This window comes from Triticum urartu, chromosome 3 (assembly GCF_003073215.2).
Source record: "Triticum urartu cultivar G1812 chromosome 3, Tu2.1, whole genome shotgun sequence".
Taxonomy (NCBI): Eukaryota; Viridiplantae; Streptophyta; class Magnoliopsida; order Poales; family Poaceae; genus Triticum; species Triticum urartu.
In genome coordinates, this window is record NC_053024.1 from 632,554,952 (window position 1) to 632,582,636 (window position 27,685).

Genomic DNA, 27,685 nt, shown 5'->3' on the forward strand with positions numbered 1-27,685 from the left:
AAGTTCTTATCAAGTCCGCCGCTCGCCTTGAGCAGCGCACGAAGAACGCTACCGACTTCGATGAGCATAGATGTCGTTAGAGGATGATGTCGATGGCTCTGCCCTCAAGATCTGTAGGAAGGTCATCAACAAGCTCACCTCTATGCTCAACCATTGCCTCAAGGTGAGAAACCCGATTCATACGACATCTATGTCATTTAATTTGTACTCGTGGGTTCTATATTCACCTCAGCTGATTTCAGTGCCTTGAGCTTTTCTTGCATTTGTGAATGGTGTAACATCTGCGGGATGATATCAACAAGTTCAACGTCAAAAATGAGCTCAACATTGTAGAGCGTTTACTACATCATGGTCATATACAAGTATTAGATGGCATCATATGTAACTACAACCTTCCTCTTCGACGTGTCTTTTATTTTGCGGGTATCATGTCTTTTATTTGGCAGGTAGCATTTATGTTGAAGACGATTCTTTAATCCTTTCTGAGGTGAAATACAAGCATGTAGCCTACCTCCCTTAATTATTGTATGATGGAGTTTTTGTTGATACAAAGCAATATTCATGTGAGGCCTCACTAATGTAAACTAAAGAAAAACTATTTAGTAGGCATATTTCATTTCTTAATGGGCGAGTATTTTACAAGTCACGATGCTTAGTTTATGTCTGACCATACTGTGAACACATAATAGCATTGAGTAGCGGGGTGAGGTGGTGGGCGCAGTCGCAGGCGCATGGCAGAGAGAGGCAGAGATGGGATTGGGTGTGATGGCTGATAATGCTGATGCAGTTGCTGTCCATTTTGAGATGAAGAAGCGTTGTTAATGTCATTTTATAAAATATAGAAAATTTGGATATATCAGTTAAAATAAAAAATAGGGTGATGCTGAGTACAAAAAATTTTAGCAGGGAATCTTTATGGAGTCCTCTATTCTTCTTGTATCCCCCAACTCTACCCATGCAACACGCTGGACATCCATGTCTATCCCCTCTGGCGGCTACAAGGAGTAAGAGAGAGTGAGATGAAGGGTGAGCAGAGGAAGGGAGAGATGGAGATATATAGAGAGAGGAAGAGCGGAGAGAGGGGAGGTTTACATGACATTGTTGTTGAGTTACTCAAATATATATATGCATTATAGCCCGTAGCAACGCACGGGCGTTCTACTAGTTGGAGCAGGATAGGAGTTTGGCGTCCATGCTTAACTGGGATGCATGCTACCTTGCTACATTGATTAATTTGAGTCCCGCGTCTCGTCTCATCCGAACCTGCATTTGTATTCTTTTTTATTTTTCAAAAAAAACCGCCATTTGTATCCGCGGTAAGGCCAGCACTATTTTCTGAGAAAAGGACTGCTCTGCTAACCAGGTCCACAATCAATAGGCTTTTTGTAAAAAGAAACAAACATGGAGTGTTCTGCGTTTAGGGGTGAATTTTTCCGAAAAGGAGGATAACACACGGCATCTGCATCGAGCGGTGAACATGGCCATAAGGGTAAACACATTGCCACGCCCTGAAAATAGGGAAAATATACATATAATACCCTTCTTGTAACATTTTTATACCGTAAGCTTCGGAGGGCCGTTTTGGTGCATATGCTCCCTAATAAACAGTAAATTCAAAATAGATATTTTTTTTTTAAAAATGATATCCCTCTTGTAGATGTTCTTGTTAGTGTAACAAGAGTGCTTGACAATTTTCATACGAAGCGAGATGACGGTGCTTCGTCGATGAAAAAACAGAAAAATGAAACATTTGGATGTCGACTTGTTTTTTTTTTGCATAGATCAAAATACTTAATATTTGTTCTAAAAATTTACAGGTAGCATTTTGGTGTGACAGTGAACACATGTATCTTTTTCTCAAATTTGTACGACATTTGCAGATAGCATTTTTGGGGCCGGAGCATATGCTCCCAAGAGCCGAATTGGGTTTCCGCGTAGGCTTTTCTTTTTTTGCAGGAATTTTACACCATAAAGCTTAGTCAATCATTATTCCTACTAAGCAATTTGGAATCCTGCAAAAAGTGCATATGGTTTATTCAACGATTATCTTGGAGACGCGATTACTTGTCCGATGACATAGTACGTACGGTTATCCACAAACCATCCCGACCGATGGTCAATTTTTTTTTTGAATATGTCTTTGAGTTTATTCGAGACTTGAGCAAAACTCAGATTGGAGAAGAATATGGTCCCTGGGTTTCCTTTATTGGAACTATGTTCCTTTTTTATTTTTTGTTCCGAATTGGTCGGATAGATGTTCCTTCTATTTATCCAAGTAAAGCTCTTCACAAGGCACTACTGACGGTGTCCGCTTGACCTTTTCTAAGTGTGGACGGAATCACTTACTATCTACTCTTGATTCAACACACTTTCGCTGTAGTGTTCAAGTGGATCCCGCTACCTCCTCTCGAACCATAACAGACTAGCATTATTATTTTTATCATTGAATCGTGTATTCTCTTGAAATGTAAGTTGAAAGCGGGTTAATTCTTTTACAGACGTCTTCAGTATTCCTACAAAGCAAGTTGGAATCCTGCAAAAGGTGCATAAGGTTTATTCGATTATCTTGGAGACACGATTAGGGCATGTACAATGCATACCCACAGGATGATGCCTCGCATGCCATGTAAGATCAGATATCAGATAAAGTAGGTTTGGATAGGAAAATGGGATCCTCTGCAGAAGGCGGGTGCTTGGAGAAAAAAAATATGGTCCGATATCAAAAGGAAAAGGTTGGAGTGAAAAATAGATATGCATGTGTACTAGTCTTTATTTTCTACAGTATTTCTTCATGAGGCCCACTAATGATAGCTTGCAATGGGGAGAAAAAAAATAAATGTAGATGCCTCAAATCGGGGGTCATAGAACTTGCTGAGAATGTGATGGTTTTGCAAAAACGCGCATGCTGACCGGCTCGGGCCTAACGAGTCCAATTGTCGTTCTGTGATTAGTCCAGGACCAAAATTGCACATTTGGTGCAAGTTATGAGACTGGATAGGGTCATTTTACAAGTTCTAGAACCAAACCATCATATTCTCAGCAAGTGCTTTTAACTCTATTTTTTGTCATAAGGCATTTGTATCCATATGTCATCATCATTGTACCTTACTTGTCTGATGACGTAGTACGTACTGGTACTGTACTTGCTATTATTCCGCGGACGGCAGTTTCCGGAAAACGGAAACATGCGTGGAGGCATCCTCGCGCATGCTACGTGAGCGAGCCAGACCCTTTTCCCCGCAGAAAAGAAACAAAAACCGTCATCGGAGTCACGTCCTCCGTCCTCGCAAGCAACGAATTTCGCCTTGGCCCACCCGCAGCACAGACCCGGTAGTACGCCAAGAGTTTTTTCGCGGCCAGAACCGAGCGGGCGGCTCAGTTAGGCGAGCGCGTCGCGCCCTCCGTCCGTTTCGGATCCAACGGCCAGGCGCGGGCACCGGGTTTCGGCAGACCCAACCACACCCCCGCGTATCTCCGTGGCGGGCCAGGAGTGCCTCTTTTTCGGCGACTCCAACGGAAATCTTCCAGCCGAACAAGCCATGTCGGTTTTCCCGTTTATAGCTTGGAGGATTGGATGGATGGTGGACCTCTTTCCCTTTAAAAAAATATATTATTAAGGATGCTTGGAGGAACTGATGTTCACTGGCTCACACTGCTCACAGTGTGCAGAGCAGACCCGAGGATGAAGAAGCAGAACACGACGGCGATGAGATGAGATGAAATTGGAACGAAAGAATCTGTGTTTGCTTGCGATCTCTCTCGACTTGTATGTACAGGCAGAAAGAACCAGAAACATCTTGGCCGAGGATCAGTAGCCGGCCGGTTAAATCAGAGGTTAATTCCTAGTACTAGTAAAGCTAGTAATCAACTAATCGGAGCGTGGTCTTGCGGGGCCAGGTCGTCAGATCAGCCCCAGGGTCTGGACGAGGCCGCCCATCTGCAGAGCCGCGTACTGCCACTGCAATGCGCCGGCGCGCTGCCGCCCCACGAAGTCCAGCACCTTGCCCACCACGCCGCCGCCGCCGCCGTCGCCTGCCGCCCCGGCGGCGGCCGCCGGCTTCTTCAGCAATGCGATGTAGGTGCCGAGGTCGTGCACGGCGGCGGGGGCGCGGGCGCTGAAGTAGTCGAGCGGGAGCTCCACGCCGACGTGGGTGTAGCAGGACGCGCGCCACGGCCGGAGCACCCCCGTCGTGGCCTCGTTCAGGAGGATGCCCGGGAGCTTGGTGATCGGGTCGTGGACGTTGGCCACGCGGAGCGCCTTCACGCCCAGCTCGTCGCACCGCGCCTTGAACGCCGCGTTGCCCACCCGAGGCCCGCCGAAGGAGAAGACGGTCACGGGCGCCGCGCGGTTCAGGCCCAGCTCCGCCAGGTCGTAGGCGAGGAGCAGCGCCAGGGCGCTGCCCATGCTGTGGCCGGCGAGGGTCACGCTCACCTCCTCGCCCGGCTTCTTGGAGGAGGAGGAGTGCGCGTCCACGAGGCGGGACACCTCGCGCAGGAGCTGCTCCCGGCAGCTGCCGGCGCCGCCGAAGCGGCACGTCTTGTCGGCGGAGGTGTAGAGGCTCAGGAAGCCGGACTCCACCATGACGTCCGGGCGCGGGTCGCAGGGGTCCAGCCGCGCCGGCTCCAGGGAGCTCATGAAGTTGGCCATCCACTCGGCGGGGGTGACGGTGCCGCGGAACGAGACCAGCACGTCCCGCCGCCCGAGCCGCCGGGTCATCTTGTCCGTGGACACCGCCACGTAGCCGATCCACCGGCCGCGCCCGCTGGTGGAGGCCTCCATGGTGGGCACGGTCATCACGTCCGGCGCCGCGTAGATGTACTTGGTCACCTCGTACCCGGCGCCGGCCATGCCCACCTCCTCCAGCATCCGCTCCTTGCCGTACTTGCAGTTGAGGTACCGTCGCGAGGCCCGGTCGAGGTCGAATGCCTTGTAGCAGGCGTCCACCAGCTCGCCGTAGCGCGCCACCTCGCTCCGGAGCGCCGGCGCCGGGCCATCAAGCCCGAGCAGCCCCTCCCAGTCGTCGCACCCCTGGAGCTGCCGCCACATGCCCGCGACGGACGGCGTCCTCCGCGCGCCGCGTCTCGGCGCGACCGGAGCCGCCGCGATCGCCGACGTCGAGGCGCAGCCCTCCGCCGTCAAGGCCGCGGCCGCTCTGCACCGCGCCGCGCGGCTCATCGGCTGACGACCGGCGCATTGCGGCTTGAGCGCCATTGCTGCTGCTGCTGCGATCGAGGTGGTGGTGGTGGCGGGCGCGAAGGCCATGAGCTAGCAGGTGCGGCGCGATGGAGGCGGTGGGAACGCCAAGACCATAGAGGAGCGGGGGAGCGGAGGGGGGGGGGGGGGGGGGGGGGGGGGGGGGGGGGGGGGGGAGAATGGCAGCGACGAGGATGATGATGATGCATGGGGCGCGCGCGCGGGAGGGCATATAAAGGGTCCGCGGGCGGGACGACTCGGCTTGCGGTGGCTTGCACGCATGTCCCAATCCGTGCTGTGCGGCTCGCGGGAAGAGAGAAGGTACAGTGAGTGACTTTCCAAGCCCGTCAGTCAGGAAGGGAGCGGAAGCTGCCACTGCCGCGCCTTTTCGGAATGATAACCAACTTGGCCATGACAGCCGCGCAACCTCCCCTCCCCTCCCCGCACCACACCGCACCTCGATCGACTGGCAAAAACCCCAGAGAAATGGAGAAGAACTGCGACGACGACGACGGCTGCTGCGAGCGATTGGGCGGATGATTGGAACGCGTACGTAAACGTAATTCTCGTCTCGCGGGGGATTTTTTGACCGCCGTGGAAAGATCGTTTTCATCCGTCGGAGATGTTTGGCGGGTGATTGACTGCTCGACCGATGGCTTGGACAATTGGACAGGGTACTTTGTGTTGGGATTGGTGCTGGGGATTGACAGATAGGTAGACAGATAGATGCGTCCATGGTCATAATCGTATACTCCTATATTCAACTCATGAGTCGTGGCCGGGAGGAACGGAATCTCAGATTGGTTGGATCCTGCCCGGCCTTGGTTTCTCAGGATCACATAAAAAAATTCGAACTGGTACCATGTTTTCAGTCAGGACAGGCAGATGGATATGCTGCTGCCGCCTCAGTGGAAGCAGAGCAGCACTTGGCTCAAGACTGAACTGAAGGGGTGGTCTTTCCTTTCAGAGACTCTCTGTTGGTCAGCGAGACGCTACTCAATTGCTTAATAATTACAGTCAGGACAGCTTAACTGAGCAAGCTGACAAGAACTGATGGCGGGCTGGTAAACCCTGCAGCTCCTGCAACGGAGTCGCCGATCAGAACACCGGCACGGCAGGAGCGGGGACACGGTTGAGTGCAGCACGGCGGCGAGGACGTGCGCCGCGCCACCGTCACCGTCCATCACTCCTTCCATCCACCCGCGCCCGAGGTCGTCGTAGGGGGGGCAGTAGGCAGCAGTACGACCTACGCCACGGCGGAGCGAGGCGGAATTGATGCCGAAAAGCTCCGCCCGATCGCTCGCCCGTCCCTCGGCGATTAATGGCGCAATTAAGGGCGCCGGTTGAGGTCGTCGCGGGGGCGACGTGGGCGAAGGGAGTCCACGCCCGGGGCCGCGCCGCGTACGTGGACGCCCCCGCCGGCCGCGCTTTGGGGTTTGATTAGCGGTTGGCCTCCGGCCCATGCCTGGCGAGGTCTGCCGCGAAAAGGGTTTAGGCCGCGACGACATTGCTAATGCGGGGGGATTAATGCCGCGGGGGAGGCGACGTTTAGCGCCCAACCGCGACGCTGCCTCCCGCGCGGCGCCGAGGGTCAACGCCAGCGACGTGGCCCCGTCCACGTCCCTTTGCTTGCCCTATCCATCTACTAGCTAGCTGGTCTTTTTTTTTCTTTCTTTCTTTCTTTCTCTACGTGAGTTGAATTTCTCCCTACTTTTTACCGCTTATTACTTAGGGGTGGCTAGGTCTCCGTCGACATAGACTTAAACGAAGTCTCAATCAAGTCATAACACGTAAGAAAGCAAAAACTGAGTAAAACCTAAAAGAATTTTTTTGCATGGATCTCAATGCAAGGTCTTACGAGTATAGCATCGACTGAGACTTAACCAAGTCTCAGTCGACTGAGGTTTAGCAAGACTAACTTACTCATGGTTCTCTTTGTTGCCGGTTTTTTAGGGTAAAAAAAAAACTACTTCGTCAGTCACGACTAGCATTTGGCTCTTAGCACGGCTTCATAGTAACATAAGTATGCCACAAAACTGAGATGCAAGCATGATCTCGATCGGAACCAGGTACATGCAACATTGTTTAGAAACAAGTAAACATGTACAATTATCGAGGCCAGATTTGCAACAACAAAATGGCCTTCAAAAGGCAAGCCCAAAGCCCTAAATACCTCTATCCATCGCCGTAATACAGGTCGTTTTAGTGTTTTAAATATTCAAGTTTGCCCGTACCTATGAAAATTTACCAATGCTGATAACATGAACTCAATATCATTGCAATTTTTTCATGAGAATATATTATTGCATTTATTAAGAAATAGTACACGATTATTTTAATTTAAAACATGTTTTCACAAAAATGATGGCCAATAAATGTTTCACCTTGAAGGCAGTACTACGTTGTACTACGACACAACCTATAATTGGTGATAGGAGGATTAGCTAACACATGACGGGGAACAATTGCTATGCCGGCACAAAGGCTTCTAAATGCAATTGGTATTTCAGAAAACATGTCAGATAGTAGCAGTGGTATTATAGATGTATATAGGATATACTATGTTTTTCATAGCGTACGACGTGGTATCACGAGCCAGCGCCTAAGCGGCGATGGCGAAGAAAAACAGAGCGATGGGCTGCCGCTGGGAGGGTGGACAGGAGGATTTAAGTGGGGGACTGGACTCGCCTTGCTTGATTGCGCCAAAAGGGACGCCGAGCAATAAAAAATGCAGGCATGTAGCGCGAGTGTTGACCTGGTGTTGAACTCGGTTGCGGCGTAGGCATCCGTGTGGTTGGCGATGGCGTGTAGCCGGTTGCCGCTGCGGTGTAGGCATCGCTCATCACTCGTTGACATCTTCCCCCTCTCCCTTTCTCTCATCGCCATCGCCGTGTGTACGGCCGAAGCGGCCCCCGGCTCCGGTGAACATTCGATGCGCTGATCGATGAAAGGCCCCCCTTTGGACATTCAATGCCGCGGGCCCGGGACGGGGGGTGCTGTATATAGCCATGAACCCCTAGGACGTGGCCTCGTTTGTCTCCAAGACTCGCGCGCGTGCTACCACTTCCTCTGAATCTCTGATGACGTCCGCCTATCCCGCCGGATCGGATCATGCGGCGAGGTATATGCTGCACGCACAAGCTAAGATGATTTTTTTTTAATTTCTGTGTCTTTTTTTTTACTTTTGCTTGCTGTTGCTAGCTAGCCTTTGCTTCTCCGGCTGGTGCTCTCTCTGAAAACCGCTTTGCCTAGTTGCCTTGCCTCTCGGAGTCTCGATTTACTCCCTCTCCTTCTAAATATAAGTCATTTTTAGAGATGTCAACGCGGACTACATACGGAACAAAATGAGTGACCTACGCTCTAAAATATTGTATATACATCCGTGTGCAGTCCTTATTAAAATCTCTGAAAAAGACTCAATGGAGAGAGTACTTCAGCATTTGTTTGTGCGCTGTGAACTATACTAAGCGCCAATGATTCACAATCTGTGGTTTCTATCACCACAAGGGAAACGGCATGGGGTATGCCGAGTGTCATCTCATAGACGCCCAGGAAAGTCTATACCGAGGTACGAAAACGTGGTAGTACTCGGCAAGGTATATGTTGCATGCACGCACGCCGGTCTAGGAGCAAAAGTTAAGTGGGAATATTGTTGGGTTTACTCTCAAATCGATTAGTGGGAGGAGACTGGACACGACTTATATGGGTGAGGGTGTCCCCTCCTATCATGCTAGTCTTTTGGGGGGCCGAGGACCCAGACCCTGGCATAAGCATGTGTTGCTCTCCGGTTGTGCATGGTTGGTGGGCTGAGACGCTCATGGAGCGGGCAATAGTGCATGTGGATTGAAAACGCTGGTTAGCATACCCAAGAATGCGTAACAAGTGGCATCGGAGTTTAGGTGTCCGGGGATAGGTGGTCGGTCATGGTCGGTGGGCTAGAATGCTAGTGTTAGCGAGCCAATGGTGACCGATGTATGAGGGGGGAATTATTGTGTTTAACACGACTTCTATGGGTGAGGTGTCCCCTCCTATCAAGCTAGTCTACTGGAGAGAGAGGGCACAAACCTTGCTATAAGCCTATATTGCTCTCCGGCCAGGCTTGGTTGGTAGGCCAAAAGGAGCGGGCCGATGACACATGTTTTTTTTCAATAGAAGGGGCCTCATGGCCCTCATTTTCACAATGAAAATGGAGTCTGGAAACATCAAATTCAACACCTTACTACTAATCCTCTCAGAACGGATGCATCACCGCAATCGAAGATTAACACCCTACATTCTAGACATATAACCACATCTAAACAAGTTATCCTTGGTTAGGATCCTTCTCTTGATCACTAACCATACAAACACTTTTACCTTTAGAGACATTCTCATCCTCCAAATTTCCAACCCATGATGCATGCAGGTTGGAAACGCTGATTAGCGGACCTCAAGCTCTCCTTGCTACCACCACCAACCTTTGGCACCAACTCCTCGGCCACCCGAGACATGATGCTCTCTCTATGACTATTTATTCCTTTGATTTTACTTGTAATGAATCACCCCCCTACAACGTGTCATGCCTGTACATTGGGGAAACACATTCGTTTACCTTTCAAACAGACAGATAGCTAAGCTGATTTTCCTTTTGCTCTTGTCCATGGTGATGTTTGGACCTCTCCAATAACAAGTGTTTCTAGGTTTCAATACTATTTAGTTTTGCTAGATGACTACTTTCACTATGTTTGGACTTTTCCTTTGCGACGTAAATCGGATGTGTTTTCTATTCTCTCTTGTTTCTATGATTTTGTTGCCACCCAATTTCAATGCTACACCATAGCCTTTCAAACCGACAATGGTCGTGAGTTCGACAATCATGCTTCGCGTGACTCTTTTGCACAACACGGCATCCATCTTCATCTCACATGCCCTTACATCTCACAACAAAACGGCTACGCTGAACACACATCCTTTGTACATTGAATGATAATGTCCACGCTGTATTATTTCATGCTCACATGGCCCCCTAGGTTTTGGGCTGAAGCACTCAAACACCACCACCTATCTTCTCAATTTTCAACCTTGTCGGCCATGCTACAATCTTCCTCCCCATCAACTTCTGTTTGGTTCCCCATCTGACTACTCTCATCTTCAGGTAGTAGTGTGCATGGGATCTATCTATCTACGACCCACAGTCGAAACTGCTGCGCTCGGTCCATACAGGCACCAATCGAATGGCGTCATTTTGACACCAGCCAAATTAGGTAAATGCTTCCGTAGCCCCCTATTTATCAATAGAAAGTTAGATGAGAGTCGAGCCCCATGGTATAAAATGAAGCTAGCCCCCTATTGAACAATAGAAAGTTAGATAAGAGTCGAAACCATAGTATAAAATGAAGCTAGCTAGCCCCCCTATTCATAAATAGAAAGTTGGATAAGAGTCGAGCCCATGGTACGTATGAAATGAAGTAGCCCCATATATAGGATCTCTTGGATGGCTTGGTCACTGCAATCGAACAGGGTTCACACCGCATATTACTTGTACGCAGATAACGTAAAGACCGATCATATATGGAGCAATTAATCCGTGAGCGTAGCGTGCATGGGCGCTATCCATCTACAGCACGTCCTATACTGCCGAGACTGCTACGACAACAGACGAAGGCGACCGATCGTCTCTGAGGCTACACGTCGACGTGTCTCCTGCGGTGCGTCGACATGGCGGATTTTCAGCCAGCCAGGCTAGCGCATAAGGTGATTAATATACAAATTGGCAAGCAAGAAGATGGCTCGGTTTCAAGAGGAAAAGGGAAACGAAAGAGATGGCCCCTTCCCTCGGCGTCGCCGTCCATCAATCGCTTTGCCCGCAACAGAGGAAATGATGATCCGATCGATGCGTTTCTACTGCGGCTTCGCCGACGTCGACGCCGATCCGTGGATCGATCGATCGATCGCGATCCGCTTGGCTCGGCCGGCCAGTTAATCTGGTGGCGGAATTGACCGGCCGAAAGGGCCGGGAACCAGCGAGCTAGCGAGTCACCGCCGCCGCCAACGCCGACGTCCGTCTCCCGCCCCCCCGGCGGCCGGGCGGGCATGCATGCATATCGCATGGTCCATGCATGGCCACGATCCACGATCAACTTGAGCGTTTTCCAAGTTTCTTTAGGGACCATCGCGACCGGCCGGTTAGACATAACTGGGAGGCGATGGGTGCACTGCACCAGGCCCGGCGGGTGCGTGTGCGTCACACGTCAGGTGAGACGACGATTAACTTAACGGAGCTAGCACGTACGGCGATCAGCCAGTTAGCTTAGCTTTTGGACCCGGGTAACCGCCGCCTGCGAATATTTAGGCTCGGCTCCAACCAGCCGTGGAACAAGATGCAGGCCCGTACGTACGCGTGCAGCGCATGCATGCATGTGCGGCCGGCCGGTCAGCCGGAACTGAGAACCACCCGGACTGCTTGCTGCTACCGCGCGTGTCACGCGGATCCTCAATATATTTCATCAACTTGATTCAAAATTCAAAAAGTATCGTCTGATCCCGGCCGGAACCATGCACACGTACGTGGCGCGGGCGACCTTGGCCTAGCTAGTACTCTAGTCTAACCCCGGCCGGCCTGTATATCACGTACGCTTTTTCCCCTGGTAGGCTCGTCACGTACGTTAACGCAGCAGAGCATGCTCAGTTCCGCACGTAAGGGTCACTGACACCTAGGCCGGCCGGCCGCCCGGTCTGAACAAGCAAGAAAGCAGCGCGTGCGTGCGTGCGTGCGTGCGTGCACAGCTGCGCTGACACGTACGTGAGCGTTGGCGAGGTCGGTGACGCCGGGGTTTCTGGGGTTCCTGTCCGGCGATCGTAGACCGCGTTTGGGCCACACAAACGGCCAGGAGGAGCGACTACAAAATATAAGCCTGTCATTAGCGAGCTGGCCAGAGACCGGACAGGGTTGCCTATAGCGCATTCATTGAGCAACGTCCTGTCTTTCATCTAACCAAAAAAATGTTACCAGAGTACACTCGCTAACAGTGATGCATCATGTATGGTATTTGTTGAGCAGTGCTGTAAGCATGACACTAGTACACTCGCTAACAGTGATGTGCGGGAGGAGTATTTGTTTGCTGGGGCCATCATTAAGTAGCGTAAGCGGTGCGGCGTGGCGAGCGCATTAATTGGCCCCCTTTGACCGAGAGCCGGGTGTGCAGGCAGCTAGCTATAGCTAGCGGCCGGCGTCAACGTCCGTCCGTCCGATCTAGGGACGGGTCGCGGTCTCCCCGGGAGCGCCACGTACGCGCGCGTGCGGCTCGTTTTGCGTAGAATACGGCTCGGTCGTGTGAGAACATGGCGGCGGCTGCCGCGACTTGGGCCGCCGCCGCCCGCCCGGGACGGGAGACCGACCGACCGACGGACGGACGGACCTGGAGGAGCCGGTCGAGCTTGCTTGCTTGCTCTTGTGCTGCTGCACGGCACGTCTGGGTCTCGCTCTTCGTCGCACAGCACGACTCCGCAAGCACTGGACGCAGCTCGATCTTCGTCGGTCGATCTCGGCCCCATGCCGTATCGCTGGACCGGTCCGGTTGAATTAACTACGCAACGGACCGGTCCGGCGTCCCATTCTTCTACGTATTTCGTTCACATAGCAGCGGCGGCAACACGTACGCGAGAATGGGATACGCGCGCACGTAGCTGAGATCGGCGCGCGTTGACTGGCAATGCAGCTGGCTTAGGTGTGTCTGAACGGCGCCGTCCGTAATTCAGTGTGCGCGCTCCACGCCGGCCGGGCGCGCCCCGGCCGAACGGGTGGCGCGCTCTGGGCGCCCCGTGAGGGCTCTGGGCGCGCTCCCGGTCGACACCTGCACCGCCGCGTACGGACGAACTAAGGTGTGGCTTTCGCCGTATCGATCGTGGGTTGGTGGGCCTAGTGGCTTAGCTAAGCTAGGGGCGTCGCTTGTAGACTACGAACACCTGACCGTCCATGCGCTTTCTGCGAGCCCGATTCCCGGCGTGGCCAGTGGCCTCCTCTCTCGCCGATCGGCTGGCTGGCTGGCTAAGATGAAGACGAGACCGCACCTAAAAGCGGCTTGATGACGGGATGAACTCTCGTCCCGTGCGTATCACACCAACCAACCAGCGCCCAGGTCACTTTTCCCTTTTGGTCAAGCCTTTGTAGTTACCGCGATCGGTCCAGAACCCTGCCAGACCAGCTACTCCCTCTCTTTTCTTTTAGTTTACAGAACGTGCACATATCCCTAGATCGTCAATTTGAAAGCTAATACAAGTCATATATTACAAAAAGTATACCAATATAAACTTCAGATGTTTTATTTTCAAAATAGTATAATTTTTGTGTTATATAATTTATATTAGGATGATAAAATTGACAACCTAGGTATACGCATAGGACTTGTAAACTGAAACTGAGGGAGTAGCATTGTGAAAAAACCCCGAGAAGAAGTTACACGCGGCGAAGCTTCCCGCGCCGCCGGCCATGCCATGCAATGCATGCCTGCCTGCCGGACGGCCAGGGAGGCGACAGGTCCGTGCCATTTTCCAGGCTCGGTCGACAGATATGCGGTGTTCAATACGGAGAGTTAACTGGAGCTGAACCTTCTTGGCACCTGCACTGCACTGCAGTGCATGCCAGGCCAGGCCGTCCGGTGCAGAAAAAGGAAAGCGGGAACTGGGTTTTTCTTTCTGTATTTCTTTCCACCCGCCAACTTGTCCCAGTTCGCTACGTCAGACGGATTCGACAACGTCGGAGACGGAAAGGGAGGGAGGGATATGGATCATTAGCAGCGGCAGCATCGATCGATCAAATCGAATAATATTTCTCCGGCCACCTTTTGGGCATACGTACGTGCATTGGTCCTCGTCGGTTCTTCCGGATAATATTCCACCATGTCAAGCTAGCTAGCTAGCAAGGCGCCTCTTGTATTGGGATAACAACTTTCCACGCTTCTCGTCACCAGGCAGGATTCCTTGGTTCTTTCTCATCTGGTGCATGCCACAGCTTTCCGGGGCTTATTTATCAGGAGATAATGATGATGATAGCCGGGCCCCTTGCCTAAAAGGGCCATGGCAACTTTGGCTACTTGCTGGGGCCGGCATACATTTGTTATAAGCCAGGATGAGGTATCTGCTAAATCTTTGTCTATTTCAAGTCATTGGGGCTGTATCCTCGTCACCTTCTGGCTGTCAGACACCAGCAGCAACTTGGACGCTTACTATACTGCTACTTGATTTTCCTCGCCCTCGATCTCTTCTGTCAGAGAGGATTGAATGCAGGCAGCTCATCGCCAAGGACAACACTTAGCCCCATGACCACAACTCCACAAGTGGATGAGAGCGAGTGAAGGTCTGGTGCTTCGAGTGAGAGGAACTTTCCACTGATTCACTCGGAGCTTCCAATAATATTTGCCAGCCGTGGACGTCGAGCTTCAATCATATGCGCATGCAGCCTGGTCCAGAGGTCACCTCACACCTTGTTGCATCACCAAACAAAGTCAACGTGCACCGTAAATGGCTTGATATGGATGTAAAACAAGGCAAGCGCAATACGAGCAACAGCAAAAAAAAAAAGAGGAAATTCCACAGTTCAGAATGGCACTTCTCCACATGTTCGGTAAGCACGATGGTGATGCATGAAAATGTAGACCCAGCTGACACATTTACAGTGTTAAATTTTAACTTTGTCAGAGAGAATAGAATAACAACTTGGATACTTATCATTTTCCATCCACAAGTTCATGGTAGTTCAGATTTTACAGGCGAAACATACATGTGCTGGTGTCAAAGTTACAACAGTGCTCGAAGCAAAAGTTGACACCAGAGGCTTTAATTTAATACTACAAGCTTGTCATAAATAATGATGCTGGTCTCCGTTGACCTGATGGTATGTCTAAGAGGGGCGCGCCCTAGCTATCAGGAAAGTTGAATACAACAATGCTGAGGTCAAGTAGCGTTCATCAGGATGGACCCAAGGCTCGTTTGGGCCCTTGCTCCTTCTACAGCTTCCTAGCTTATGCATGTGAAGAGTACATGATCATAGCTCCCTAACTTGTATATGTACAGAAGCGGGCAAGCTGAATAATGATACATTTGTACCAGCGTCACAGATTTCCTTCTTTTTTTTGCGAATAGCCTAACAGATTTCAGTTAGACAGAATCCTCTCCGGTGGATGAATAGTGAATGGGCTGGTTCCGTTTCCGTGTTTCTATAACCCTTTGCATGGCATAGTGACACCTGCAAAGCAAATAGGGAACAGTGCTGTAGTTATCCTTGTCACAGAAAAAAAAATACGAATTGTGGAAGCATAGTACTGTAGTTAACCAACAGGATTTTTTGTTAGACATTTATACTTAGATCTAGTGTAATCTCAATCTAATTAATCTAGAATAGGTTAAGCTCTGCACTCATTCTTCATTTGGAACAGCAAGGAAATATAGCTCTTAAACCTAATGAACTTTCCACATGAATAGAGTACTAGAGTTTTGCCATAATAAAGTTTTATTCCCTGTGTATAGAGATTTTGAGGACATACCTCCACGGGAGATGATCAAGGAACATGTGAGGGGTCAAGTTGGATAATGATACATTTGTACAGAAGGAAGAGGCCAAGCTGCATAATGATACATTTGTACCAGCCTAACAAATTCAGTTAGACAGAATCCTCTCCACTGCATGAATTGAGAATGGGCTGGTTCCGTTTCCGTGTTTCTATAACCCTTTGCATGGCATAGTGACACCTAAAAAGCAGTAGATCAACTATATAATTAAGAAAACACACTGGTGAACAATGCTGCGGTTATCTTTGTCACAGAAAAACCTGTGAACTACCAAAGCATAGTAATTAGCAAACAAGTATTTGTTAAACGTTTTTACTTTGATCTAGCCCCGTGTAATTTCAATCCAATTAATCTAGAAAGGGGTAAGCTCAGCATTCATTCCAAGTTGGAACAGCGAAGAAATAAAAACTCTTAAACCCAATGAACTTTCCACACGGGTACAGTACTAGAGTTTTGATCTAATAAATTCCACAGAGAGTTTCTGAGGATGTACCTCCACGGGAGATGATCAAGGAACATGCGAGGGGTCACAACAAGGTCCATAAAATCCTGCCGATTCGCTATAAATGCTTTATAACTCTTGTTCTTGTGACGAGTCACAAGTGTCTTCCGCAATGGAGAAGTACCATTCTTTATGGGAACGATATGAATAATGAGGCCAGGGAGGTACACATCTGGCGACTGCCCTTCAGATAAACTTATTGTACACGTGTGATCCGGGGCAGATGAGAGCTCAGCACCATTATTTGAATGAGGTAACCTGAAACTACTTCCGGATTCATCCAAGCCAGCTTCTGGAAACTTGTCATGTCTGTATGCATCACTAGGTTCTTCAGAAGGTGCACCATCCAGAACACCACGGGAAGCAACAGTCAAATTTTCACCATTATAGGTTAATGTTGTTCTAGATCGTCCCAACTCATAGTTAATTACCGCAGTGGAGCTAATTCTATGTTTTGGAGTATTTACCAAGCAAGATATCGCTTGACCAAAGAGGAACACACCACCTCTAACTGTATGCATTACACTCTTTCCATGGATTTGATCATTACTTTGCTTTGCATCGCTGACTGTCTGAAGAGCACCAGAAGAAGCACATCGAACCACAGCGTGTTGTTCATCATGCCTTTTGTTGCTCGTGAAGCCACCCACTAGTTTGCCAACTTTAGTAGAATTTGGCGAAGTATCCTTTGATAAAGCTTTGATAGCAGCACCACGTAATCGAATTACCGAATTCATGGATAATCTTGAGGAAAATTCATCGTTGTGGACAATGCTGCAAGTAACAGATAGCTAATCAGAAAATCAAATGCTGTTGCCACTTGCCAGTAATAAAAAATAATATATGTACAATAAGTTCACTGGTACAGAAATTTGAAGTTCACCTGGTAACAAACTGTGAGCATGCATCTGCTATCACGAAATCCACACAGGGTGCAGCTCCATAAGTAAAGACATGTAATTTTGGAAACTGTTTATATAGCTGCATATATAACACTGGCTAATTGTCAAACATGAATATGTCAAAAATAAATTTAGGGTGAACTCAACAGTTAACAATTGCAAGAACATAGAAGTGATATGATTTGGTGCCTCATGGGCATGTACCCACATTGTGAAAAGAGAGACACCCAAAATAGTTCAGACGCAACACGACACATCACTTGTGTTTTTGAGGGGGAAAGGTCTGTTGTGCAGCTGCTCATGCATGGATTGAGTCAGATGCGCGTATGTGGGCTTCGTCTGGTGAGACTGGGTTGCACACGACGCTGCCAACAATGCAATAACTAGGAGCACAGTCTCGTGCGTGTGGTCTGGGTTTTTGGCATAGTCTTAGGTTTGTACATTTCATATTACAGTCTTTTCTGTTAGTGCGTCGAGACGTAAATTTTTTTATAAAACAAAATAATAACCAATCAAGCGCTGACTGAATAACAAATCAACAAATCAAATGCATGAAATAAATTCCATGCAAATATAAGCTAACTTACCCTAATACCAAGAAGTGCAGCTACAGCACCTCCTAAAGAATGTCCAACAATTTCAATATTGTATCCATCACACTCACATCCAGCTCCGAGCAGCGAAGATAAGAACCCAGCTGTCATCAGCTCTGACTTATCTGCAGGCGGTTCCATGCTAGCGGTTAATATAAAAGACAAGCTATTTATTGCAGTGGTTGAAGTGTTCTTTTCTTTTATTGGCATACGAGGTTCTGCTGTATTGCACTGTGCTAGTTTATAAGAACACGGTGAGTGTGTGTGTGCATAGAAGATAAATCTACACTTAGTTCCATGTTAACCTTGATGAATGGACTGCCCTTCAAGCTTTGTGTACAATTCTCGAGCCGATTCAATAATTCCTGCATGCCCATAGTGTGGAAAAGACGAGAGGACAGTCTCCTTCACTTCAGGGGGCAACTGATCAGAACTGTAATATAACAAACCATTTATAAGGTAAATGAAGAGCCAAATTCATAATTGAGTTCAGAGTGACCATTGACAAACACTAGGTGATGATAAAATCCTACAGATTCACTCATGGCAGCCTACTAGTGGTGGAGAGTTCCAAATAGTTCCTTTTAGTTTATCATATGAGGGTAAACTCCCAGACTCTATTACCAGAAGACAACGGATCAAATCATTTACGAGGTTCTACTACCAGAAGACAAACAGAACAAAGTTCCTACGCAAGTCTTTGAGTACGGTTTGCTGCCTACTGCTAATAACCGAACTCATCAAGGAAAATGAACGAGTTTATGCTCATCTGATAACCCAGAGGAAAAAGGTGTACATAATCGCCCTGATGAAGCACTGGCCACAGGACCATCCAACCAGCAAAAGCAGTTATGCAGTAACTATGTGATGATATGGATCAGAAAATTCTTTCACATACAAGCCTAATTTCAAAAGGGAACTTTAGTTCACTCTGGATAAATTTCAGTATGACAGATAAGGCTAATGCAGATAGAGTTAGTTACTTGATCAGCCCATCCAAGTCATCCATGGTAAGAGAGCATTCCCTACACAAGCCATCAGTTATAACATCTTCTGGAGTCTCAGTTCCACGAATGGCAATGACTACTGTTCTCAAGTTATGTAAGACAATAACAAAGTAGGCAGCCTCACGTTTTGTCTGCAAGAAGAGAAAAAAACTTAGATTTGTCACAAAATAACTGTAAAGTTGATCCAGTGGATGTGCCAATTTACCTGGCTAACACGCCCTTTCCGAAGTACTTCTGGGGGCACATTGACATACTTTAGGAAAGCCGCTGCATGCCCTCTCCACCAATTATCTCCTTCAAGGATTGGTCGTCTAAGGAAGTAAAGTTCTATAAGCTGATTATGCATCATGCAACAGAGAAAAAAGATATCTCATAAAAAACTCAATTTGCAAATGAATTTTTTTTATCCTGCAAACTTTACTTTTGAACTCAAGAGAAACCACAAGATGCCATGTTTAAGAGACTGCGGCTGGATGAAAATGTAGTTATCAAATTAAATGATGCAAATGACTGAAGGCAGCTATTAGCTTCAGATCCAGAGCAAAACATTTCTGAGAAGAATAGAACCAATATATACTGGACTAACATGCACCAACTCGTATGAGCCCCGCTGAGGCCTCGATCAAATAACACTACTTGATGTTTTTGTGGCCTCAAGAATGAACGGACACCAAAGTACCAAACTGAGCAGGCATGAATGATCCAAATGTTAAAGATGGCAGAAGCAGTTGTATAATATTAATTCTACAAACAATAATATTTTTTAAACTACAAACAATGATCTGATGATTGATTGCAAAGCCATTTAGAAAGACCTAGAATATTTACCTAGCACGAGTCCATGGAGTTAAAATACCTTGCCTATTGAGCCAAACACAGGGAAACATAAGAGGATTCCTCCCAAAATCAAGTAGCGGACCCTACAAGGAAAAATATGTCAACAATATAACAGAAAACACTGGAAATGGGACCAAGTGAAGGATGCAGAAAGCAACTGTATAGGCAGCTTCAGCAAATGGATGAAACAGAATAGCCTCTTGGATGAGATCAGGAGGAGCTTCCACTTGCTCTCTTGAAAGAACTGTTGACATCTTGGATTTCTGCAACAATGAAAACCCTGAAAAAAATCATTTGTCACAGATATTAGTGCTAAATTATAATGGTGCTAAACAGAAGTATCAGGAAACCACAACGTCAAAGCACAGATAAATACACAATTATTCACCAAGATTGAACAGAACCGTGCTTTAAATGAGAAGGTAAATAGAAAACCAACCTGCTATGAGCTCAAGATGACCAGTTCCAGATGCACGATAAGCCATAATATCTCCCAACAGTTTTGCCACAACACATATATCGTCATCTTCCAGTACACTCCTGGCAAGGTGAAGGACAACGTTGCTAAGATTGACCAAATATCAACAGAAATAACATACCACTCAGCACCAGAGACATACGAGTACTTCGCCCGTCCTAGACAACATAAAACCTCACGAATGCCATGATCAAACACCTCCCTGTAGTGAGCCCTCCATGCAATATCATGGGTTGCATAAAAGGACCTCCATCTTAATACATCGGAACCTGTGGCACATTGGACTATTGTTCCCACCCACATGACAACAAGAAAAATCATTAACAAGATGTTCTTCCAGTCATTGACGTCCTTGTCGTGTCCTGGTAAAATTCACAGAACATAACTCAGTGATTATAAAGTAGAATTATAACACAGGAATTCCCAAAAACCCTGCACCAAACAAACTAAATGATTTAAGACTGCATTTTTATAGTATATCAGTACATGTCTTTGACGATACAGATAATTTAATCACAAAGAACAAGGATAGATTAGATAAAGAAGTTCTTTGTACTTTAAACAAATTTAGTACTCCCTCCGTCCCAAAATTCTTGTGTTAGATTTGTCTAGATACGGATGTATCTAATACTAAAACGTGACTTGATACATCCGTATTTAGACAAATCTAAGACAAGAATTTTGGGACGGAGGGAGTAATTGTGAATGTACCTGAAAAACACTCCTTCAATGACTTCCCAGATGAGAAATCCTTTACAATAATACACATCAAATAAAGTGCCAGCACAAATTGGAGCACTGTAATCACCATCCCAAACCTTGCCCACCAAAGCCATCTATTGTATCGTAGCTGTCCACAAAATAGTAGTAAGTGATGTCATGATTCAGAATGCTATTATGGAACATCTACAAACCAAGTAGGATATGAATCGTGTTATTAAAACTAACACTTCGAGGCAGCAGCCAAACTATCAACAATAAATCTCTTATTTAAAGGAAGTGGTGCCATTGAGCCAAATAAATCAATGAAACTAACATTACCAAGAATTAGTAAGGAAGCTAAAATTAGCTAGATATTCACTTTCATTCTGTCATGGTGGGTACGATATTTGACGGACTTGGTTGCGGTGATACTACGTTCAACAGAGCAAAAGCCAATGATCGCAGTAGTCAGCATGTTCTATTATATCCTAGCTGACAGAATAAAGTGATGTTTGGGTGTGGCGGATGTGTATGGCTACTGATTGTTCCACTCCCACAGGTTCGAGCAACCAATTTCTTCGCCACAATTTTAATGGTTTTGCCATAGTTTAGCAGAAAAATTGTTGCAAATTTCAGCTATGAACCAAACATGTTGAAATGTTAAAGCCGGTCGCAATTGACCCGGCCGAATCCAACAAGATCACCTATTCTGACCATGCCCCCCTCCCAATTTGGCTACATATTGTGACAGTTTCTCATATTGTCGGCCTGTGGCAGTACACTTCTAGTTTAGCTAAGTGAGTTGAGACAAACTAATCAGGTAATTCTATTTCCTGCAAAAAAAATAAAAACTCTTTCCTTTTCGAGAAGCACAGAACAAAAATATTGGCCATGAACATGACATTATTGCTGTTACCATTGAGTTACAAATAAAGCGGCTCCCAAAATCCATTTTTCCATAATATTGTTTTTTGCACGATTTGGGCATTGATTGGTTTGTAACCGAGGTGTAACTAGCTCGAGGGCGAGGCCGCATTGCTCTGGGCAGCTTACCCGCGAGAGATGGCGGAGGTCGCGGTCGCTGTCGACGTGCGCCCCGATGGCGCCGGCGGCGATGGCGCTGGCCGCCAGGCCCTGCGCGAACCCGGCCACGGCGGACGCGAGGAGCCTCGCCGCGGAGGCCGCGGACGCGGCGGCGGCTGCGGGGCCGAGCGCGCCCCCGCAGCGGTCCCGGAGCGCGAGGCCCGCGACGGCCGCGCCGGTGGACGCGGCGGCGGCGTTGAGCAGCGCCGAGCAGGCGGTGGACCAGCGCACTGCGGCCAGCACGCCGGCGGGCATGGCGAGGCGGGGGCGGAGGCGACGAGGTGGCGAGTGGTGGAGGCACACGAGGCCAGCACTACTAGGTGGGCGGCACCAGATGCCATTGGCGCTGCCGCTTTTTCTCTTATGACGAGGCGATTGCTGGAGCCTGGAGGCGGGGGAGGGGGACAGCGGGTGGGGCCCGGCGTCAGCGGCGGTGGGGTTTTGCGTAGGGTGTCTGGTTGGCAGTTGAGCTGACCGCTTTCTCTCTGCGCGCTCTCATACGGAAAGGTTCCGTGCACGACCATTTTAGCATTGACGCTGCCGTGCGTGACCCTCGCTGCGCTGTGGGCCAGACGGCGCTTCTGCTCGCCGGGTCCCGCTTGTCATCGTGGCGTAGTGTTGGAGGGCTGCATTTGATGAAAAATAGGTTGGGGTTTCCAGTTGGCACGCCGCGTGGGAGATTAATCATTAATGGCGTGCTTCTGGAACGAGGTGGTAGTGTACTGGTATATGGTTCGCTCGGTCGCTGTGGGCGTTGGAGGTAGCTTAGCCAGGTCAATGCGTCGGGTCCACTGCTACCACATGACGAGCAACTGCAGTGTGGAGTGTGGAGCGGAAAGTAGATCGCTCGAGCAATGCGTATCGGCCACGTACCCTCCTGAAGCAGTGGCTGTGGCTCGCGCTAGAGGCGCACCACAAGATGTTTCTTTCTTTCAACGACGCTCGTCTTATACGATCCGGTGAGGAGAATCCATCAAATCTCGCTTGCTTGCACAACTGCAACTGTTGACGTTTGTGCTCATCATGGATTAGGAAGCACCGCTGATACAGACCAGCAGGCGGAGGCGTGGCGGCACTGTTAGATGATAGGCTTGTGAAATTGTATAGGTTGGTGCAATGTGACATGTTGTCAGGGCTGTACTATGTGCGTGCGTGTAATATGTATGTAGCGGGTTGTTAGCTAAGGGTTGATCTTATCCATGTATAGCTTGGAGTAGAGCAAAGCCTAGTAACATGTTGCGCCAATTGTAATCCTTTTCCTGCTATATAACATGAACGCGTTCAAGCAGAGATTGTATACGCTTCCACGCCTCTTTTCTTATATGGTATCAGAGCAATCAGAGATTAGACTGCTGGTCAAAGGAAATTTCAAATGATCGATCGTGCGCGACGAATCTAACAAAATTCGTCCAGAATAGCTCCAAACGGGAACACGAAATTAAGAACTTACGGCCGATGAAACTATGAACCGATCGCCTAAATAAAACCGTAGCATCGAGGTGCATCTTTTTCGTGTAGAGCTTACCTCGAATCGAAACACTGTTGTGTAGATCAGAGGGACAAGGAAGATAGGAGATTAGATAGAAGCTTACTCGAGGTTGAAGAAGACCTCACGTAATCACCTCGCATCCCTCCCGTCTCCGCTCGTGCAAGGGCCCGCTCGCTTGCGCTCGCCTCTGCCTTACTCGCAAGAAACTGCCGATCTGAGCGTTTCCAGCGAGCCAGGCCCAGAGATGCTATAAGTTCCATGCTATGCAGGCCCAACAGTGTATACACGCAACAAAACAGGCCGGATTCTTCCCGCGCGGGCCTAGTCGAGGCGTATGCAGGCAACCAAACACATCCCAAGTTTCTTCCCCTCCTCTCCATTTGTTCACGCCGCCACCGAGAAGCCCATCTAGGGAGCGTAGATGGCAAAGTACCTCAACGTCGACCAACCGGCACCACCCATGGAAATTAAGGTGGCCTCATCTGATGGCAAGACCACGGCGAAGGCGCCGAACCCTGACTTTCGAAACTGGTGTGCGCAAGACCAACAAGTCTTCTCCTATCTTCTGACAACATTTCCTCGTGAGATGGCCATCTAGGTTGCATCATGCCACACCTTGGCAGAGCTTTGGAACACGATGGAGGGGATCGTTGCCTCTCACACTCGTGCTCACACCATCAACGTCAGGATCGCCCTCGCCAATCTGCAGAAGGGCAACTCGGGAAGATCAGTTCCCTCTGCGACGAGCTGATCGCTGCAGGGAAGAAGGTGGACAAGGAGGACATCGTCTCCCATATCTTGGCCGAGCTCGATGAAGACTTCGATCCCGTGGTCTCCACCATGTGCTCCTGGGTGGAACCAGTCACCGTGGCCGAGCTGTTCTCGCAGCTGCTCAGCTTTGAGACAAGGATGAATCTCCTTGGTGGAGGATCGCTGTCCTCTGCCAATGCTGCCACTCGAGGCCGCTTCACCAAAAACGATGGCGGGAGAGGTGATCGTGGCCGCAAGCAAAGGCGACAATGGCAGTGATCACACCCGTGGCTACTCTAAGCCAGGCGGTCGCGAGGGTGGCAGCGGACACGGCGGCGGCCACAACGGCGTCAGCGGAGGCAACTACAGCTACCATGCCTCTACTCCCGGGGTGCAGTGCCAGATCTGCGAGAAGATGGGCCACCCATCATGGAAGTGTTGGAAACGCTATGACGAGTCCTACCAGGGTCTGGAGGAGAAGTCGGCCAACCTTGCAGCTCCACAATACGGGGTAGACACCAACTGGTACCTGGACAATGGTGCCACAGACCACATCACGGGTGATCTAGAGAAGCTGACCATGCGTGCCCGCTACACCGGCAACAAGCAGATTCATACTATAAGTGGTTCAGGTATGGTTATTGAACACATTGGTCATTCGGCTATTCACACCCCAGACCGTGACCTTCACTTAAATACTATTCTTCATATACCTAAAGCCAACAAAAGTCTAATCTCTGCTAGTCGGCTTGCCATTGACAAAAATTCTTTTGTAGAAATTCATCCTATTCTTTTTTTGTAAAGGGACATGGAACAAGGTGTTGGGGAACGTAGCATGCAATTTCAAAAACAATCCTACGATCACGCAAGATCTATCTAGGATATGCATAGCAACGAGAGGGGGAGAGTGTGTCCACGTACCCTCGTAGACAGAAAGCGGAAGTGTTAGGTTAACGCGGTTGATGTAGTCGAACGTCTTCGTGATCCAACCGATCAAGTGCCGAACGCACGACACCTCCAAGTTCAGCACACGTGCAGCTCAATGATGTCCCTCGAACTCTTGATCCAGCAAAGTGTCGAGGGAGAGTTTCGTCAGCACGATGGCGTGGTGACGGTGATGGTGATGTGATCCGCGCAGGGCTTCGCCTAAGCACTACGTAAATATGACCGGAGGAGTAAACCGTGGAGGGAGACACCGCACACGGCTTGGAACAATTGGTGTGTCTCCAAGGGGTACCCTGCCCGCATATATAAAGGAGGGAGAGGGAGGAGGACGGCCCTAAGGGGCGCGCCAAGTGGGGGGAGTCCTACTAGGACTCCCAGTCCTAGTAGGATTCGTCCCCCTCTTATCTTTACCTAATAATAAAAGACGGAAGATTTCATAGTTCTCCATAAGTCATTCTTTTCTATCCATTGATTTTATGCTTTTCATATAAAGATTGACGACTGAGATTTAAAAGTATGTTTTTTCCTTTCTACGAGCAAGAAGACCCAAGTGTACTACCCGACCTCGCCTCCTTCGTCCAAATCCATCGCTAGAAGAAAACCTATCGTGACACCATGGTCGACCAGAACTCGGATCCAATTCCAAAACAAACAAGGGATCGCCAAAGCGCTCGACGCGGTCCAGCGAGGTGAGCACGAGATCAAAAGTGAAGGTCCGGACGGCAATAGGCTTTCAATCGTAGCTCAGGATGTGCTCCACTTTGTTGCGGATAGCCAGCGTCGGCGAGGGGATAGGGAGGCGGCGGCACTACGTAGGTACACACCGTCGTGGGCACCATCACCGTCATCTCCTACGTTCCTACCCAGCCATGAGATCGCAGCCTCGCAGGACTACAAGTCTGTATTAACAACGGTCGAGGCCGACCCGAGCGATTCCCAAGTCATCATCATCGGGATCCCTTCCTCCACCGAGCCCGCACCAGGGCATCAGCATTGTCGTCCACGCGGCGACGCCGAGCACACCAATCGGCGGTGTCATGTGCTTGTAATCCTCCATGAGCCACACCAAGCGGACGGTCCATGAAGCCAGCCTCGCCGCTCCCCATCTCCCTGCGTCATCCTGAGATGGCGATATGGTCGGGCACCCCGGTGGGAGCGTCCTGGAGGCCCCACTTGTACGCTGTAGCTTGGTATGACAGACGTGCATGGGGAGGACGCCGTGGGGAGGTTCCTGAGTGCAACCGTCTCTGCAGCGGTGACCGCAGAGTACGATGCACGTGGCGACGAAGGCACTCCTGGAGGCAGTTGCAGCTTTGTGGGCAGCGGAGGAAGAGATAAGTAATCTCATCAGCATTATGAAAAGTTAATGCAAAACTGAACGCAACAAGCAAACAGATAGAGGCTCGAAGATGCAGAATATCACACACGTGGAGGAGCTAGAGAAGGTAATCACATCTCATTTAGCTAAAATCTGGTTGAAAAGGGCATGAAACATATTATACTGTATAACTTATGCTAGCTGAGAGACAGTAAGAAGGCAACATGGTACATGCAGCTGGTTGAGGAAAAAAGAAGAACATGGACTCCAAATCATCGAAGTCAAACTTATATGATCTATTTTGCCTGATTGGAAACTGCATATATGCCTTCGTCAATGCACGGTCGAACATCGCCGTTAGGTGGTGATGAGAACACTGAAGCAGGGGAAACACACTTCAATTTGTTATCCATGGTTAATTCAAAAGGTAAATATCAGTGGAATCACAAGTGGGCTTGCTCACTTAATCCAAAAGATCCTTCAAGTTGCAAAGATAACGACAGTGAACATGACATATCTGAAAGCAGATGACCCGAGCATCCTCTACTACTTATGTTTAGGTGTTATTTATCTTGCTCTGTGTCAACATATTTTCTTCTTCCATAGATACAAAGCATTCAGAATGTGACCAGTCATATACTAGAGAATGGCATCAAGAGCTTCTGTGATTGGATAAAGGTATCTAATATGTTGTTCCAGTCCGTTCACGGTGCAAGTGAACTGGAGAATTCTATCAAGGATAAGTGCCCTTTGAAGATTGGCATTGTCCCTTCTTCAATGCATGATATTAAATGATTAAACATGCCAATTGTTTAACTTGATTTAGTTGTCTATATTCTGCTCTATGTGGTATTACCAACAAAAACGTTTTTTAGCTTGCAAAGCGACAAGCCTATGCCCAGTGTGGCAATAATGTGTTTGCACCAGTGAACAGAGAACTTAATTTTTACATTGTAAGTAACAGATCATGTTTTCCCCATCATTTAACTGTGTGTCGTGTTATCTTCGTTTATGTTTTTGACTGTTCATTTTCAGTACTCTCAGGATATTTCTTCTTATGATGATGTTCAGTACTGCTCCTTTGGTGCCGACATCTGTTTGGACTGCTGGCCGTTTACAGCCAATGAGACTACTTTATTCGTTGTTGGCTGGAACTATCACTATGAGTGAAATCTATTCACTCAAGTAAATTTGTGTGGTCACCAAAAACCAACGACAGGTCCACACTTGTCAGCAGTTTGCAATTTGTATTAGAGTCAGTATATGCCTGAGCCAATGGTCAGACAATGTTGTTTAGTTAGGAAATATAGAAAACATGGTCATGATTTATGTAGATTGGA

At 48.7% G+C, this 27,685-nt stretch overlaps 2 protein-coding genes across 3 annotated transcripts; both read right to left on the reverse strand.

Moving 5' to 3' along the window:
* Window positions 1–3,733: 3,733 nt before the first annotated feature.
* Window positions 3,734–5,322, reverse strand: LOC125548917 (phospholipase A1 EG1, chloroplastic/mitochondrial-like). Its single transcript, XM_048712440.1, has one exon. It carries the CDS (start codon window positions 5,261–5,263, stop codon window positions 3,902–3,904), a length of 1,362 nt encoding a protein of 453 aa, XP_048568397.1. The 5' UTR covers window positions 5,264–5,322; the 3' UTR covers window positions 3,734–3,901.
* Window positions 5,323–14,875: 9,553 nt separating this feature from the next.
* On the reverse strand, window positions 14,876–22,308 carry LOC125545495. 2 transcript variants are annotated; one of them, XR_007300048.1, is made up of 14 exons: window positions 21,814–22,308; window positions 20,770–20,908; window positions 20,201–20,420; window positions 20,020–20,120; window positions 19,739–19,860; window positions 19,572–19,663; window positions 18,949–19,054; window positions 18,720–18,874; window positions 18,042–18,169; window positions 17,731–17,861; window positions 17,125–17,222; window positions 16,233–17,015; window positions 15,715–15,919; window positions 14,876–15,416 (listed from the first exon to the last, which is right to left on the reverse strand). XR_007300048.1 is itself a non-coding variant. In XM_048709449.1 (13 exons), exons 1-13 carry the CDS (start codon window positions 22,096–22,098, stop codon window positions 15,329–15,331), a joined length of 2,448 nt encoding a protein of 815 aa, XP_048565406.1. In that variant the 5' UTR covers window positions 22,099–22,308; the 3' UTR covers window positions 14,876–15,328. The 2 variants fall into 2 exon arrangements, 1 of the variants encoding a protein (XP_048565406.1); XM_048709449.1 differs by lacking the exon at window positions 15,715–15,919.
* Between the last annotated feature and the right edge of the window lie 5,377 nt (window positions 22,309–27,685).